The following is a 17,760-nucleotide window of genomic DNA, read 5'->3' as shown; positions in this document are numbered from 1 at the left end:
GTCCCCCAGAGGACATCTGGCAACGTCCAGAGACATTGCTGGTTGACACAGCAGCGCGGGTGCTACTGGCGTTCAGTGGGTAGGGGCGCTAGGGATGCTGCTTACATCCTGCAGTTAACAGAACAACTCCCACAACAAAGGGCTGTCAAACCCCACATGTCAGTTTTGCCGAGGCTGAGAAACCTCGGGTTAAACACACCTCTCAGTAAGGTCAGTGATAAAATGCCCTCTGTTCATTACAGTAATCATGGCAGAAGAATGAGGCGTCCTGATTAGTCAGTATTCTCCTCAACAGAGTTACCATATATCTCAAACAGTAATAAACAGTTTTCAAAGAATCAGAATATAATGAATCACATGACACGACATCTAGCCGAGACTTCAGACTGGCAGCACGTGAAAGCACATTACGTTTAAAAGAGATTCTCGGTGCATTAACTGCATTTTATAATCACCTGGGGAACTGATGCCCCAGATCCACTCTAGACCAGTTACATAAAAGTTCCTGGGGGTGAAGCCTAGGCATCTGTATCTTCCATAGAGGACCAAATAATCTTCATCAGGGTACTTTTCACAAATGCGCTGAAGAATTACAGAATGCAGGCAGCCCTGGATGTGCCAGATTCCTGGACCACGGTCTGCCTACTTCTTTACAAGAGGTTCCACTGGGGCAAAACCTTTCACTGCTCCTTTGCTTAACATTCACTTTGACTCCTGCTTTATCGTCAAAATAAAGGAACACACAGTCCTTTCTCTAGTATGGCTGTGACGTGGAGTTTCACAAATGGATGCGCCTAGACTCTGAACACTGCTCTGCCTTCCTTGATGGTGGCCATCACCCCCACAGCCACACCAGGTGGGAATCTATTCAGCTGCCCTTTAACATCCTGCATCAACATGACACTCAGATTTCTGGCTCCTCTTTTGTTAGCAGAGTTGATCACTGCTCCTACTAGAAGACCCAGAAAATTCAAATATTAAACCAGTCTAGCTCCCATATCCTCATTTTGACATCTTGGATGCCAGAAAAGGAAGTACCTCAAAGGGACAGCAGGATATCAAACTGTAATGTTTTAAAGCCTGGTTGATTCTAACATACAGACAGGGTTAAAAACCACTAACTCAGGCCATCTTGAGTTGAGTGTCCCGTGAGGAGCTTCAGCACACGTCCCGAGCTGAGGCGTCAGCTCAGCCGTTTCACGAGGAACTTTGGCCTGAAGGGCTGGGGGCAAGGCCTCTGCACAGGGTCCGCTATGAGCAGGTGAAATAGACTAAGCACAAAGGGAAAAAAGGTGGAAGGGCTAGGCCTGAAGTGAGATTGCCAGATCTATGTCCTTTCCAGATGAAATGTGGATCCTCTAGAAGCAGGAGGTGTGAAGAGAGAGGACCTTCAAGATGGCGGAGGAGTAAGACGTGGAGATCACCTTCCTCCCCACAAATACATCAGAGATACATCCACATGTAGAACAACTCTGACAGAACACCTACTGAATGCTGGCAGAAGACCTCAGACTTACCAAAAGTCGTGTGGCTGACAGGGTCTTGGTGCTCCAGCCGGCTATCAGGCCTGAGCCTCTGAGGTGGGAGAGCCGACTTCAGGACTTTGGACCACCAGAGACCTCCCAGCCCCATGTAATATAAATCGGCGAGAGCTCTCCCAGAGATCTCCATCTCAACGCTAAGACCCAGCTCCACTCAATGACCAGCAAGCTCCAGTGCTGGACACCCCATGCCAAACAACTAGAAAGACAGGAACCCAACCCTACCCATGAGCAGAGAGGCTGCCTAAAATCATAATAAGTTCACAGACACCCCAAAAACACACCACCGGACGTGGTCCAGCCCACCAGAAAGGCAAGATCCAGCCTCATCCACCAGAACACAGGCACCAGTCCCCTCCACCAGGAAGCCTACACAAGCCACTGAACCAACCTTACCCACTGGGGGCAGACACCAAAAACAACAGGAACTACGAACCTGCAGCATGCAAAAAGGAGACCCCAAACACAGTAAGTTAAGCAAAATGAGAAGACAGAGTAATACACACCAGATGAAGGAGCAAGGTAAAAACCGAGCAGACCAAACAAATGAAGAGGAAACAGGCACTCTACCTGAAAAAAAATTCAAAGTAATGATAGTAAAGATGATCAAATATCTTGGAAATAGAATGGAGAAAATACAAGAAACGTTTAACAAGGAACTAGAAGAACTAAAGAGCACACAGACAATGAAGAACAACACAATTAATGAAATTAAAAATTCTCTAGAAGGAATCAATAGCAGAATAACTGAGGCAGAAGAACGGATAAGTGACCTGGAAGATAAATTAGTGGAAATAACTACTGCAGAGCAGAATAAAGAAAAAAGAATGAAAAGAATTGAGGACAGTCTCAGAGACCTCTGGGACAACATTAAATGCACCAACATTCAAATTACAGGGGTCCCAGAAGAAGAAGAGAAACAGAAAGGGACTGAGAAAATATTTGAAGAGATTAGAATTGGAAACTTCCCTAATATGGGAAAGGAAATAGTCAATCAACTCCAGGAAGCACAGAGAGTCCCAAAAAGGATAAATTCAAGGAGAAACACGCCAAGACACATATTAATCAAGCTATCAAATGTTAAATACAAAGAAAAAATACTGAAAGCAGGAAGGGAAAAGCAACAAATAACATACAAGGGAATTCTCATAAGGTTAACAGCTGATCTTTCAGCAGAAACTCTGCAAGCCAGAAGGGAGTGGCAGGACATATTTAAAGTGATGAAAGGGAAAAATCTACAACCAAGATTACTCTACCCAGCAAGGACCTCATTCAGATTCAACGGAGAAATTAAAACATTTACAGACAAGCAAAAGCTAAGAGAATTCAGCACCACCAAACCAGCTCTACACCAAATGCTAAAGGAACTTCTCTAAGTGGGAAACACAAGAGAAGAAAAGGACCTACAAAAACAAACCCATAACAATTAAGAAAATGGGAATAGGAACATGCATATCGATAATTACCTTAAACGTGAATGGATTAAATGCTCCAACCAAAAGACACAGGCTCGCTGAATGGATACAAAAACAAGACCCATATATATGCTGTTTACAAGAGACCCACTTCAGACCTAGGGACACATACAGACTGAAAGTGAGGGGATGGAAAAAGATACTCCATGCAAATGGAAATCAAAAGAAAGCTGGAGTAGCAATTCTCATATCAGACAAAATAGACTTTAAAATAAAGACTATTACAAGAGACAAAGAAGGACACTACATAATGATCAAGGGATCAATCCAAGAAGAAGATATGACAATTGTAAATATTTATGCACCCAACATAGGAGCACCTCAATACATAAGGCAAATGCTAACAGCCATAAAAGGGGAAATCAACAGTAACACAATCATAGTAGGGGACTTTAACACCCCACTTTCACCAATGGACAGATAACCAAAATGAAAATAAATAAGGAAACACAAGCTTTAAATGACACATTAAACAAGATGGATTTAATTGATATTTATAGGACATTCCATCCAAAAACAACAGAACACACTTTCTTCTCAAATGCTCATGGAACATTCTCCAGGATAGATCATATCCTGGGTCACAAATCAAGTCTTGGTAAATTTAAGAAAACTGAAATTGTATCAAGTATCTTTTCCGACCACAATGCTATGAGACTAGATATCAATTACAGGAAAAAAAATCTGTAAAAAATACAAACACATGGAGGCTAAACAATACACTACTCAATAACCAAGAGATCACTGAAGAAATCAAAGAGGAAATCAAAAAATACCTAGAAACAAATGACAATGAAAACACAACGACCCAAAACCTGTGGCATGCAGCAAAAGCAGTTTTAAGAGGGAAGTTTACAGCAATACAATCCTACCTCAAGAAACAAGAAACATCTCAAACAAACAACCTAACCTTACACCTAAAGCAACTAGAGAAAGAAGAACAAAAAAACCCCAAAGTTAGCAGAAGGAAAGAAATCATAAAGATCAGATCAGAAATAAATGACAAAGAAATGAAGGAAACGATAGCAAAGATCAATAAAACTAAAAGTCGGTTCTTTGAGAAGATAAACAAAATTGATAAACCATTAGCCAGACTCATCAAGAAAATAAGGGAGAAGACTCAAGTCAACAGAATTAGAAATGAAAAAGGAGAAATAACAATTGACACTGCAGAGTAGCCCCGAGACTCGACCCGGAGATGAGGCTGCTGCGACTATTGCACTTGAGTGGGCGCCAGGCGATCCTCGGGTCCGCAGAGGCTGCGCTCTGGGGTTTGAAGTCAATAAAAGGAAGCTGCAACAATTTTTGCACTGCTATTTGTAAAGATGTCACTTATATGGAACTTAAAAACCTCTTGAAGTCCAAAAAAATTATGTTAATTGATGTTAGAGAACCATGGGAAATTCTTGAGTATGGAAAAATCCCCGGGTCTGTCAATATACCATTGGATAACGTAGATGAAGCTCTACAGATGAACCCAAAAGACTTCAAAGAGAAGTACAATGAAGTAAAGCCATCCAAATCTGACAGTCTAGTGTTTTCTTGTTTAGCCGGAGTGAGAAGCAAGAAGGCTATGGACACAGCAATATCTCTGGGCTTTAACAGTGCTCAACACTATGCTGGAGGATGGAAGGAATGGGCAACCTATGAATTTTCGGAGAAGAAACAAGGAAATTGAATTTTGGAATACAAGCTGGCCCTTTCCTTGTGTACGTGCAGCCTAGGATAGTGGAATAAGCAAAAGAATCAAAATGTAGCCCTGGAACCACTGGTTAATGGGAAGGGGATTTTGTGTAAGTCAATTATTTGTTGAATCTTTTTCTCACCTATAAATTGGGAATACCACTTCTCCCTGCCTACTTCCAAAGGCTAATGAGGCTTGCTGTAATGTATGTGACTTGCCATGGAAACATAAGGGTTGGGATTCTAAAAATTAATTTTTAAATAGTTTAGTATAGTTCAATAGTATTCCAAAAGACCTGGTTACTTGTATTACCTAATCATAATGTGTGACCACTTCTGTTAATATAGTGTCTATACTCTTCAAAGAGGCTATGAACTAGACCAGTCGATTAAGAAGACTTCACCTTAAAACACCAAGAATCTGGGGTGCAGAAAAGTAGGTGAAATATCAACAATGAAAATACAACATTAGCAATATCCAAAGACTTATGGCACTGTGACCAGCATGGTAGTGATATAATTTGCAGTTTAAAAAAGTAATATTATCCATGGGGATAGTAATCAGAACAGTGGTTGCTTCTGTTGAAGGAAGGAAATTAACAGGAAAATCAAGGAGGAAAATTTCTAGGGTGATGGAAGTGCTCTATATCTTGATTGAGGTGTTGGTACATAGGTATATACATTTACCAAAACTCATTGAACACTTTAAAACTATACATTACCTGTAATTACATCTCAATTAAAAATAATGAAAATTAAAAAAAGTTTAAATGCAAAAAAAAAAAAAAAAAAAAAAAAAAAAAAAAAAAAAAAAAACAATTGACACTGCAGAAATACAAAGGATCATGAGAGATTACTACAAGCAACTATATGCCAATAAAATGGACAACCTGGAAGAAATGGACAAATTCTTAGAAAAGCACAACCTTCCGAGACTGAACCAGGAAGAAATAGAAAATATAAACAGACCAATCACAAGCACTGAAATTGAAACTGTGACTAAAAATCTTCCAACAAACAAAATCCCACGACCAGATGGCTTCACAGGTGAATTCTATCAAACATTTACAGAAGAGCTAACACCTATCCTTCTCAAACTCTTCCAAAATAGAGCAGAGGGAGGAACACTCCCAAACTCATTCTATGAGGCCACCATCACCCTGATACCAAAACCAGACAAAGATGTCACAAAAAAAGAAAACTACAGGCCAATATCACTGATGAACACAGATGCAAAAATCCTCAACAAAATACTAGCAAACAGAATCCAACAGCACATTAAAAGGATCATACACCATGATCAAGTGGGGTTTATCCCAGGAATGCAAGGATTCTTCAATATATGCAAATCAATCAATGTGATACACCATACTAACAAATTGAAGGATAAAAACCATATGATCATCTCAACAGATGCAGAAAAAGCTTTTGACAAAATTCAACACCCATTTATGATAAAAACCCTCCAGAAAGTAGGCATACAGAGAACTTACGTCAACATAATAAAGGCCATATATGACAAACCCACAGCCAACATTGTTCTCAATGGTGAACAACTGAAACCATTTCCACTAAGATCAGGAACAAGACAAGGCTGCCCACTCTCACCACTATTATTCAACATAGTTTTTGAAGTTTTAGCCACAGCAATCAGAGAAGAAAAAGAAATGAAAGGAACCCAAATAGGAAAAGAAGAAGAAAAACTGTCACTGTTTGCAGATGACATGATATTGTACACAGAGAATCCGAAAGATGCTACCAGAAAAGTATTAGAGCTAATCAATGAATTTGGTAAAGCAGCAGGATACAAAATTAATGCACAGAAATCTCTTGCATTCCTATACACTAATGATGAAAAATCTGAAAGAGAAATTAAGGAAACACTCCCATTTACCACTGCAACAAAAAGAATAAAATACCTAGGAATAAACCTACTTAAGGAGACAAAAGACCTGTATGCAGAAAACTACAAGACACTGATGAAAGAAATTAAAGATGATACAAACAGATGGAGAGATATACCATGTGCTTGGATTGGAAGAATCAACATTATGAAAACAACTATACTACCCAAAGCAACCTACAGATGCAGTGTAATCCCTATCAAACTACCAATGGCATTTTTCACAGAACTAGAACAAAAAATTTCACAATTTGTATTGAAACACAAAAGACTCCGAATAGCTAAAGCAATCCTGAGAAAGAAAAATGGAGCTGAGGGATCAGGCTTCCTGTCTTCAGACTGGCACAAAAACAGAAATATAGATCAATGGAACAGTATAGAAAGCCCAGAGATAAACCCACGCACATGGTCACCTTATCTTTGATAAAGGAGGCAAGAATATACAGTGGAGAAAAGACAGCCTCTTCAATAAGTGGTGCTGGGAAAACTGGACAGCTACATGTAAAAGAATGAAATTAGAACACTTCCTAACACCATACACAAAAGTAAACTCAAAATGGATTAAAGACCTAAATGTAAGGCTAGACACTGTAAAACTCTTAAAGGAAAGCATAGGCAGAACACTCTATGACATAAATCACAGCAAGATCCTTTTTGACCCACCTCCTAGAGAAATGGAAATAAAAACAAAAATAAACAAATGGGACCTAATGAAACTTAAAAGCTTTTGCACAGCAAAGGAAAACATAAACAAGACGAAAAGACAACCCTCAGAATGCGAGGAAATATTTGCAAATGAAGCAAATGACAAAGGATTAATCTCCAAAATATACAAGCAGCTCATGCAGCTCAATATCAAAAAAACAAACAACACAATCCAAAAATGAGCAGAAGACCTAAATCGACATTTCTCCAAAGAAGATATACAGATTGCCAACAAACCCATGAAGGGATGCTCAACATCATCAATCATTAGAGAAATGCAAATCAAAACTACAATGAGGTATCAGCTCACACTGCTCAGAATGGCCATCATCAAAAAATCTACAAACAGGGCTTCCCTGGGAGCACAGTGGTTAAGAATCCGCCTGCCAATGCAGGGGACACGGGTTCAAGCCCTAGTCCGGGAAGATCCCACGTGCCGTGGAGCAACAAAGCCCATGGGCCGCAACTACTGAGCCTGTGCTCTAGAGCCTGTGAGCCACAACTCCTGAGCCCGCGTGCCACAGCTACTGAAGCCCACCCGCCTAGAGACCATGCTCCGCAACAAGAGAAGCCACCGCAGTGAGAAGCCCACGCACCGCAACGAAGAGTAGTCCCTGCTCGCCGCAACTAGAGAAAGTCTGTGCACAGCAACGAAGACCCAACGCAGCCATAAATAAATAAATAAATAAATAAAATAAATTTTTTTTTTTTAAATCTACAAACAATAAATGCTGGAGAGGGTGTGCAGAAAAGGCAACCCTCCTACACTGTTGGTGGGAATGTAAATTGATACAGCCACTGTGGAGAACAGTATGGAGGTTCCTTAAAAAAATAAAAATAGAACTACCATATGACATAGCAATTCCACTACTGGGCATATACCCAGAGAAAACTTTTTTAAAAAGACACGTACACCCCAATGTTCATTGCAGCACTATTTATTATAGCCAGGTCATGGAAGCAACCTAAATGCCCATTGACAGACAAATGGATAAAGAAGACGTGGCACATATATACAATGGAATGTTACCCTGCCATAAAAAGGAACGAAATTGAGTTCTTTGTAGTGAGGTGGATGGACCTAGAGTCTGTCATACAGAGTGAAGTAAGTCAGAAAGAGAAAAACAAATACCGTATGCTAACACATATATATGGAACCTAAAAAAAAAAAAATGGTTCTGAAGAACCTAGGGGCAGGACAGGAATAAAGACGCAGACATAGAGAGTGTACTTAAGGACACAGGGCGGGAGAAGGGTAAACTGGGACGAAGTGAGAGAGTGGCATGGACATATATACACTACCAAATGTAAAATAGATAGCTAGTGGGAAGCAGCCGCATAGCACAGGGAGATCAGCTGGGTGCTTTGTGACCACCTAGAGGGGTGGGATAGGAAGGGTGGGAGGGAGACACAAGAGGGAGGGGATATGGGGATGTAAGTATACGTATAGCTGACTCACTTTGTTATACAGCACAAACTAACAGAGCAATGTAACGCAATTATACTCCAATAAAGATGTTAAAACAAACAAACAAACAAAAAACCCACTAACTTAGTATACCTGAAGGACGCATTTCTAGCTTTATAATCCTACTGTGAAAAGATCGCATGCTCGCTCAGAGAAAACAACAAACTACTGCAGAACTACAAATAGCACCTTTAAGGGTTTGTTGTTGTTGTTTGTTTATTTTTAATGCACTCCAGCCTGGCAGAGCTGAATGACTATTTCCTTTCGAAAACATTCATCTAACTCCCAAATATGTATAAAATAAAAGTGGATGGTTTCACTTAGTCTAAGTAAGACGCATTCCCTGGCTTATGCAGCCTACCCCAAAATTTTACTGAGAGCAGTTTGAAGATAATGACCTAAAACCCTAATAAAGTCAGAGGGCAGAGGACTCTCACTGTACCAGAAAAACAACAGAAGAGTTGAGACTATGATTGAAGAAAGCAGCTCCATTCGTGCTATGTGGCTGATAAGCCTCATCGACGTGGGTTTTAGACAGAAGTCTGATAAAAAGCAACTCTGCCGGTCAATACGAGTGAGCAGAACTGACCCTTAAAGAGAGGGCAATTTTTTTTTATCAGATGAACAGTAAGTAGCCAAGTAACAAGATAATTTATGCAGCATCACCTACTCTTTGAGCAAAAAGATCAATCTCTGCCATCACAGAGTTGTTCCTGGTAGCCTCTCTAGTGCAAGAAGCAGGGAGTAAAAATTAGTCCTCAGGTCTGTGCCTCAGATACAACGGATAGGGACAACCACCCCAAGGATAAAAGATATACCAGTGCCACATCAAAGAGAACTACCTAAAATGTCACAATAAGGCAATGCCCAAGGAACTGTCTCGTGGTCACAGGTCCAGGAAAGATGCCCCAGGACAATGCACTGTTTAACCAAGTATACAGAGAGCAACTCTGGACGTGTGTATCTGTCATTGACAAAAATGCCTTTCACAGTATTTTCTCCTAAGGTTCTTTGCCAAGCTTGTTGAGGAGACTACACGTTCTTCAGGATTACGATCCCAGAACTGATGTTGCCAGGCACATTTGACTCTTTGAAGAAGTTCATGCCCCTTGTTACAAGAGAATTTTGCAGCCTGTCTAAAGGAAGTTATCAACATACTTCCCAAGATTTACGTGAGGAACTGAAAGCTTATAAAGGGATGGAGGTCAGAAGAATAGGTCATTACATCCACTTAATTAAATACATACATATACTTATATCAAAAAGACACATGAAAATGGATTCTTTGTGCTTCTAATAGACAAGGCACTTTAAGAGTTTGATTGTCTAATCACCAAAGTACCTCCAAGTGTTCTCCCCATTGAAACCTAGAGTAAGGTGTTTCTAACAGTAGGGTGGAGGACACAAAAGAGAAGACAATATGTGGAAAAGGAATAATGCACTAAATGAACACCCCTTCCTGGTGTCTGTACTCCAACACTGCTTGTTGGTGGCAGGTATTTAGAGTGAGGGGAGGTGGTGAGAGGAAGAGGTTAGGAACCTGCAACACTTAATTTTAGTCTCATTTATCAGCAGTCACTGATAGTACTGCTGAAGATGCTCAATGATCATTCAAAAGGCATTCTTCAAAGCACAACAACCCAAATCTTCCACTAACTGATAAATGGATAAACAAAATGTGGTATATTCATACAATGGAATAGTATTCAGCCAAAAAACTGGAGTACTGATATATACTGCAACATGGATGAACCTTGAAAACATTATGTTGAGTGAAAGAAGCCAGACACAGAAGGACACATATTGTATGATTCCATTTATATGAAATGTCCAGAATAGGCAAATCTACTGAGACAGAAAGCACATGAGTGGTTCCCAAGGGCTGGGGGGAGGAGAAGAATGGGAAATGACTGCTAATGGGTATGAGGTTTCTTTTTACGGTGATGAAACTAGTCTGGAATTAGTGGTTATGGTTGCACGGCCTTTGAATACACTAAAAACCACGGAACTGTCCACTTTAAAATTGTGAATTCTATGGTATTTGACTTATATCTCAATTTTTGAAATAGTCATTCTTTAGTTCAGCTTTTCTACTTCCCCTTAAGTCTCCCAGCGCTCAACAGAGGGCCTGCTTCCTGGGACCCCCAGTGGGCTACCCTTCAGTGTTGCCCTATTTATGAGATCGAGAAGAAGTGATGTCAAAAAAGATTTAAGTGCCTATACTGTTTTTGTTCCATCACATATGAGAGGGAAAGGGGAAAATGATTATGCGGCACTTCTAGCGCAATCTGCTGCCACACAGGGAGGGCAATCCATAACACTCCGACTGCGACAAAAGCAGGCTGTCCAATCGTCCTGGGACGGTAGATACCATGCTTCTGTTTTTCTAAAAGGCAGTTCTTGCTGAGCTACTCCTTTACCGACTCGATGACAAACTGCCAACATTAAGACAGTCATAGTATTTCAAATAGTCTGGAGACTTTCGCTAGCACATTTTAAAGAAGATAAACCATTAATTCTTACCAAGATCCACTCATCTTATAATACAGGAACTGTGCTCAGATACAAAATGACAGATGGTGCTGGAGTACCAATAGCTGATCATTCAAAATAATTAGTTCTGATCAAAAAATGTCTTTTGGCGTCTTTTTGTTACACCATTAACTATGTCACCATGTGTGCAGTGCTGGAATCTTTTGTTTGGTTCAGAAAATAGAACACTCATCCCCAAGTCTGGAAGAATGAATACTGATTCACTTGAGTATCTGCCACTACTGATTCTAGATTGTTATCTTAAACTTCCTTGGAGTTTTCAAATGGTCCATGTCTGACCTTATTGTGGAGAGACTGTCTGGCAGGGGAAAATGCTGAGGAATTCAATGCACCCACAATTTATCAACATGAGGTATCACCTGCTCATAAACAGTCTCAGGAGGAAATCGTAATTCCATGGAGGGTGGTCATCACATTACCTTGGTCACACCACACACAGCACATCTGGAAACAATATTATAAAAGCACCAGGCAGAGGAATATTAGAGTATAAGTTTGAACAGTGTCTCTAGAACCAGAGCTTGGTGTGTGTGTGTTGTTGTGTTGAGAATTTTAAGGCGACGAGGAGGCAACAAGGGTGTCTGACATTGTGGGCTCTTTCACTTTCTGTGGAATGACACTTTAAAAGGAGTCAGAGGAAGCCACAGTAAGGATGATCTTTGAGTAGATGTGACCTGTAAGCCTCAGGTAACAAACTTGGAATATTGGCTCTTGGGTTCTCTATCAGCTCAAGTGTCACAATTTTGAAAAAGGAATTTCTAGATTCAGACATAAATAATCACAAATCTATAATAAATAAGTACCATATAGCCTATTCAAGATTATGAATGGAAAGAGAAACATGATTAAAATCTTCAGAGACTATATCTCACAAGAATTAAATTACTTGTAAACAAAGTCATACAATCGAACCCATCATTATACATTTGTGGGACCCAGATTAAGATACAGCACAGTTTACGAGAACACAGAGGCATCCACAGTGTGTGCTTCTTAGAGGGTGTATTATTCAGATTAGAAAATGTAGCAGCATAACTCACTTTAATGTTGACCCTGGTTCAGGGGCAAATGTGGCAAGTCCAAAGCCCTCAAACAGTGCAAAGACCCAATTTCAGCCAATATTTTACTTTTCCGTCATAGAGACTTACAAAAATTACCTACCAAAAGCAAAACTGACAGGCCAGAGTTTCCTTTTTCCCATGCATGCTTGTTTGGGGAGACTAAAACAGAAGGGTAACTAGAGAAACAGAAGCCTAGAAAATCCACAAACTACACAATACTATATAATCATACTGTATATGCATAACCTGTATTTTAAAAATTAAAAATAAACACACACACTCACCCCTAAAAATACCTCAAGTACCGTAAAGGAGACTGAACTCCCCTATAAATTAGATTTCTGGGGTATATTTCAAATGTGTTTTCTCAAAACAATTAGTCAAGAACCCTTTATTCACAAACCTGGGCCTCTGTATTTTCTAAGAAAAATGAAAATCAACACAAATGGTCTACATTGTAATTTTAAAAACACAGCATTGGGCTTCCCTGGTGGCGCAGTGGTTAAGAATCCACCTGCCAACGCAAGGGACATGGATTTGAGCCCTGGTCCAGAAAGATCCCACATGCTGCGGTGCAACTAAGCCCATGCGCCACGACTACTGAGCCTGCGATCTACAGCCCGCGAGCCACAACTACTGAGGCCCGTGTGCCACAACTACTGAAGCCCACACGCCTAGAGCCCGTGCTCCGCAACAAGAGAAGCCACCGCAATAAGAAGCCCGCGCACCGCAACGAAGAGTAGCCCCCGCTCGCCACAACTAAAGAAAGCCTGTGCGCAGCGACAAAGACCCAACGCAGCCAAAAATAAATAAATAATTTTTTTAAAAATTATCCTTTAAAAAAACCAAAAAAAACAGTATTTCCTTCCACTGCTTTTCCAAGGTAAGCATCTGAGCAGCTACGCAGGTTCTAACAACTGAACAGCTTTCTATTATAACCTAATTATTTGAAAAACATGATACTTTGAACGAATTCCACTGCCAAGGGAGAAGCTGGATAAATCTTGCTGTTACTGATTAGTAAGTTTTATGGACTTCCTTTATTTCTGCTTCCCTGACAACCACATTTTTTTTTTTTTACCTAACTAGGTAGAGGAGTATAATCAGTAGCACGGTCATGCTATAATTAAAGACCAAATACCTTAGTTGCTTCAAGAACGCAACATCAGAGTTGCTGTTAATAAGCTTGATGAACTCTTCATAGGAGGGAGCATAGGTGTAGGCTCTCTTGTGATGTTCATTCATCTGTTCTCTGTGCTCCAACTGGGCAAGCAACATCTGGTTAATGTAATCTGGATTACTAAGTAACTCCACTACTGGCTTTAAGACTGTGGGACAGAGAAGAGAGCACCACTGAAAAGGGTATTCTCCTTTAAAGGAATTGCTTTCATGTTATATAATTGAAACTACATCTGGGAAACATTTTAAAACTACCCAAATGGGCCACAGACACACCCACACACCCACACACAGCTACCCATCCCTCTGGGTTTGTTACTAGTTACGACTACAACCAAGTGGTCGTTTTAACAAATGAGTTACATGTAAAAGAATAATGAAAGAAAGCCATTTGGAACCCAAGTTGTTAACAAAGCTATCAAAATTAAGTACATTCATTTTTTTCCTTTGATTTCTTTTATAAGGTTCAATATGTTTTGTCTGCCAAAAGATGAAAGTTAACATTCTCCCAACTGGTGGAACAGACCTCAGGGAGGAAGTTGTTAAAAAAGTCAATGACACTATGACAGATTCATCCTACTAACTTTAGGTTAAAAAGTTCCCCTTTTCTCTGTGGTTGGCTGTATCAGCTAATGGGTACAGCTGGTTAATCCTGAGATAATAAATGAGATATTAAATCACTGCATATCAAACACAACGTTATTTGTTTGAGATTCTGAGATAGGAAAAGTTTCTCTTAGATGATATTTTCTTCCATTTTTTCTTATCCTAGCTAAGCATTTCCTTGGATACACTTTTTTTCCAATAATCACATTACTTTGTGGTACAGTTCCTCTTTTATTTATTCTAAGTTATATAGGCATTGTCAATGAATACTGCAGCAAAGGTATTTTAAGAAAATGCATACTAGAGTTTGAGTATAGATAGTCTTTCATAAAGCACATAACTGGCCTGGGTAACTCAAAATCTATCCCAAATGGATACTACACTGTGGTGGGCATAAGGACTGGTTATCCATTATAAACAACAGAGTGGACTATGTATTTGGTAATATGTTATATAAAACATCTGTTTATCACGTAGGGCCAAGTGATGCCTTCTTTGAGTGACATTTAAACCTGACCTTTTGAAAATACTTTAATTCCTGTATGTCCCACAGTATACAAGGTGTGCATAGGTGTCATATAAAGTGTTATCACATTCGTATGTAGCACGTTAGCTTGCACAAGTGTCGCATTAGTAATATCAATTACTTATGAAAGTCTACCTTTTGCTGTGAGAATTTCTGCGAGCATTATGCGTAAGCTGAGAGACTGGACATCCTTTGAGGGGAGGAGACAAAACACCAGAACCCGAGAACACGTTTGTAGAAATCTTACTTCATCATCTGAGTTCCTCAAGAATGCATGCAACACAAAAGGCCTCGGCTGTTCTTCATGTCTGAAAAAAATAAATACATGAAGAGAGGGAAAGGGAAGGAAAGATGTTTCTAGAAACAGTTTGGTTGTGTACCATTAGGTAAAAAAATATTTCAAATGGGCAACGCATCAGTTTTAATACCTATGTCCACTCTTTGACTATATCAACAGTCAATAATTTTCTCAACCACAGACTAATCTGGAAAAATGCAAATGCATGGCCTTTCGGGATTTCCAAACTTAAGTAGCATCAACCCTCATACATGACTCCCAAGTCACAGCAACAATCTAGACAGGGGTGAGTAGCTCTTTAACTAGATTATTTTTAAGTCTCCTAGCTCTCTCCCTAAATGTGATCTATAGCTTCATTTTTCCAAAAAAGAAAAATCTAACAAAGCATTAAACCAGGGTCACCAGATCCTGGCAGCATCCTTCTGTCAGTGTGTATCTGCCACTTGTTTACTCCAACTCCTAGTACTTGCCTCTGGGTTCTCATGCCTTGAGTGAGCAAAAGGACATTAACCTTCAATACATTTCATACGTGCAGTATTATTTAATCTTCCCACCTACATCGAGAAGTAGGTATCATCATCACCATTTTATAGATGAGATTATTAAGGATCTGAATGATTATGTGAAGAGTCCAAAGCTACAGAGGTAATAAATGGTAGAAATAACTCTCGGGCTTCCCTGGTGGCGCAGTGGTTGAGAGTCTGCCTGCCGATGCAGGGGACATGGGTTCGAGCCCTGGTCTGGGAAGATCCCACATGCCGCGGAGCGACTGGGCCCGTGAGCCACAGCTGCTGAGCCTGCGCATCTGGAGCCTGTGCTCCGCAACAAGAGAGGCCGCGATAGTGAGAGGCCCGCGCACCGCGATGAGGAGTGGCCCCCGCTTGCCACAACTAGAGAAAGCCCTCGCACAGAAATGAAGACCCAACACAGCCATAAAAATAAATAAAAAATAAATAAATTAAAAAAAAAAAATAATAACTCTCAAGTCCTGTTCTGTCTGACTCTCAAGTCCAGACTCTTTAACGCTACACCATAATCAGAGATTGTTAAAGTGAAAAGGAAAAAAATTTCAGAGATACAGAAGAAATATATGTGAAAACAAGCATTATTTTGTGCCTTAAACAACATGCCTGTGCTTGACCAGTAAACAAAATGCACAGATTGTAAAAAGGAGGCTGTGAAATTAAAGATGCCATTGATGTAATAGCATAAAAACAATCATTTTTAGATTTTCCTGAAACATGCTGGAACAAGACAGATGGGGCAAAGGAAGAGGAAGCAGAGGCAAAAATTAAGTGTGATCTGGATTGGCTTAAAGCAGCCAACAGAACGTCAGCTGGGAAATAAATACAGGCTGACCGGAAAACTGCCTCACACAATTGCCTAACAGTCAACCAGAGGATGTGTTGCTTTTATTAATGCAGTTTATTATTCTCTTGCCTGATAGTGACCAACTCAATTGGGTGCTTCCTGGCTGCCACAGTCATTTTGCAGCCAGTGGAAACCTGTACCCCAACGGCGATTTCCAGGGCGAGGGCACTGTTTACCTGGGGCAGGCAAGTACCGAGATAACCATCGAACCTAGGTTTCTGCCAGTCTCACTGTGTGATTTGTAGAAGGTGATGCACAATCAGATATTAGATCCCCAGCAGTCACCTCCAGGGCACGATCATCTATATGCAAAACACCAGTGACCTACTGGCACTTTTTCAAATACCCATAATCTCAGAGAACAAAGGTAGATTTTTTTTCCTTTAATAAGAATCATCAACTAGAAGCTTCTAGGCATAGCCTAAATCTACCCTTGGCACGAGAAAACTGGAATTCCACAGGAAAGGAGCTTCTAAAATGGAATCAATTCTCTGTTTCTATTATTCTGATGCTTACTCATCACAATACCTCTGTATTATCCACAAAAGCAGTAATTTCAGAAGCTGGTAAATAAATGTCTCAATGAAAAATATACTCTCATGTTGAAATCAGATAATCATAAAAACACTAAATTTCTCTAACCACTTGCTCTTCTCCCAAACCTAAATTCATCAGTCTTCTAACTGGAATAAAACAATGATCTGAAATACTGTCCTCTAGGGACTTCCCTGGTGGTCCAGTGGTTAGGACTCCACACTTCCAGTGCAGGGGGGCACAGGTTCCATCCCTGGTTCGGGGGGCTAAGATCCCACATGCCGAGCAGCGCGGCCAAAAAATAATAATAATAATAAAATACTGTCCTCTATTGAACCATAATTTAAGTACTTTAAAATGAGCTTCCACTGACTGAATTCAAACAAATCTTTGACAGTATCCACCAGGCATATATCACAGCAAATTAGGTGCTGTGTGGGATTCTGAACACTCGGAAGCAGAAACTAAGCTTTTGAGACTCCACGGAGGTAACCCAAGAGTCCTATTTCTCTGCTTTCCTTATAAGTTCACATACCCCCTTATTGGAAGTTACTTTCTCTAAAAACAATGGTTTTCAAAGGGTGGTCTATATATAGGCTCCTGTGTGTCCCCAAGACACTTTCAGGGGATCTGTGAGGTCAAAACCATATTCATAGTAACACAAAACGTCCATGTGTCTTTTTCACTCTCACAAGTTGTAGTGGAGTTTTCCAGAGGCTATGTGATGTGTGGTGACATCATCACTCTGATGGTAAGTGGAAAATGTACTATGTATTCCTACACTTAAAAAATATCTCAGTTTAATATCTAATATGGTAAGTATTGACTGTCGCAGTTTAATATCTAATATGGTAAGT

The 17,760-nt window shown here is 40.1% G+C and overlaps 2 protein-coding genes across 7 annotated transcripts in view; one reads left to right on the top strand and one right to left on the bottom strand.

Annotated features, from left to right (window-relative positions):
- Window positions 1–17,760, bottom strand: part of SNX25 (sorting nexin 25) — a 113,165-nt gene that overhangs the window by 62,993 nt on the left and 32,412 nt on the right. For 5 of the 6 annotated variants that reach the window (XM_059909736.1, XM_059909735.1, XM_059909734.1 and 2 more), the window contains exons 4-5: window positions 14,836–15,008; window positions 13,531–13,717 (exon numbers count right to left, since the gene is read on the bottom strand). The exons of the other annotated variant lie outside the window; for it this stretch is intronic. In XM_059909736.1, the coding sequence (XP_059765719.1) occupies window positions 13,531–13,717; window positions 14,836–15,008 (360 nt within the window). The remainder of the gene's footprint in view (window positions 1–13,530; window positions 13,718–14,835; window positions 15,009–17,760) is intronic. 6 annotated transcript variants of the gene reach the window in all.
- On the top strand, window positions 4,202–5,468 carry LOC132356521 (thiosulfate sulfurtransferase/rhodanese-like domain-containing protein 3). The gene has a single exon (XM_059909366.1). It carries the CDS (start codon window positions 4,215–4,217, stop codon window positions 4,692–4,694), a length of 480 nt encoding a protein of 159 aa, XP_059765349.1. The 5' UTR covers window positions 4,202–4,214; the 3' UTR covers window positions 4,695–5,468.

This window comes from Balaenoptera ricei, chromosome 21 (genome assembly GCF_028023285.1).
Source record: "Balaenoptera ricei isolate mBalRic1 chromosome 21, mBalRic1.hap2, whole genome shotgun sequence".
Lineage (NCBI taxonomy): Eukaryota > Metazoa > Chordata > Mammalia > Artiodactyla > Balaenopteridae > Balaenoptera > Balaenoptera ricei.
This window is presented reverse-complemented; position numbering and strand designations above follow the sequence as displayed.

Coding starts and splice junctions, on each gene's coding strand:
- LOC132356521 (XM_059909366.1), top strand. CDS start 4,215: ATGAGGCTGCTGCGACTATTGCACTTGAGTGGGCGCCAGGCGATCCTC.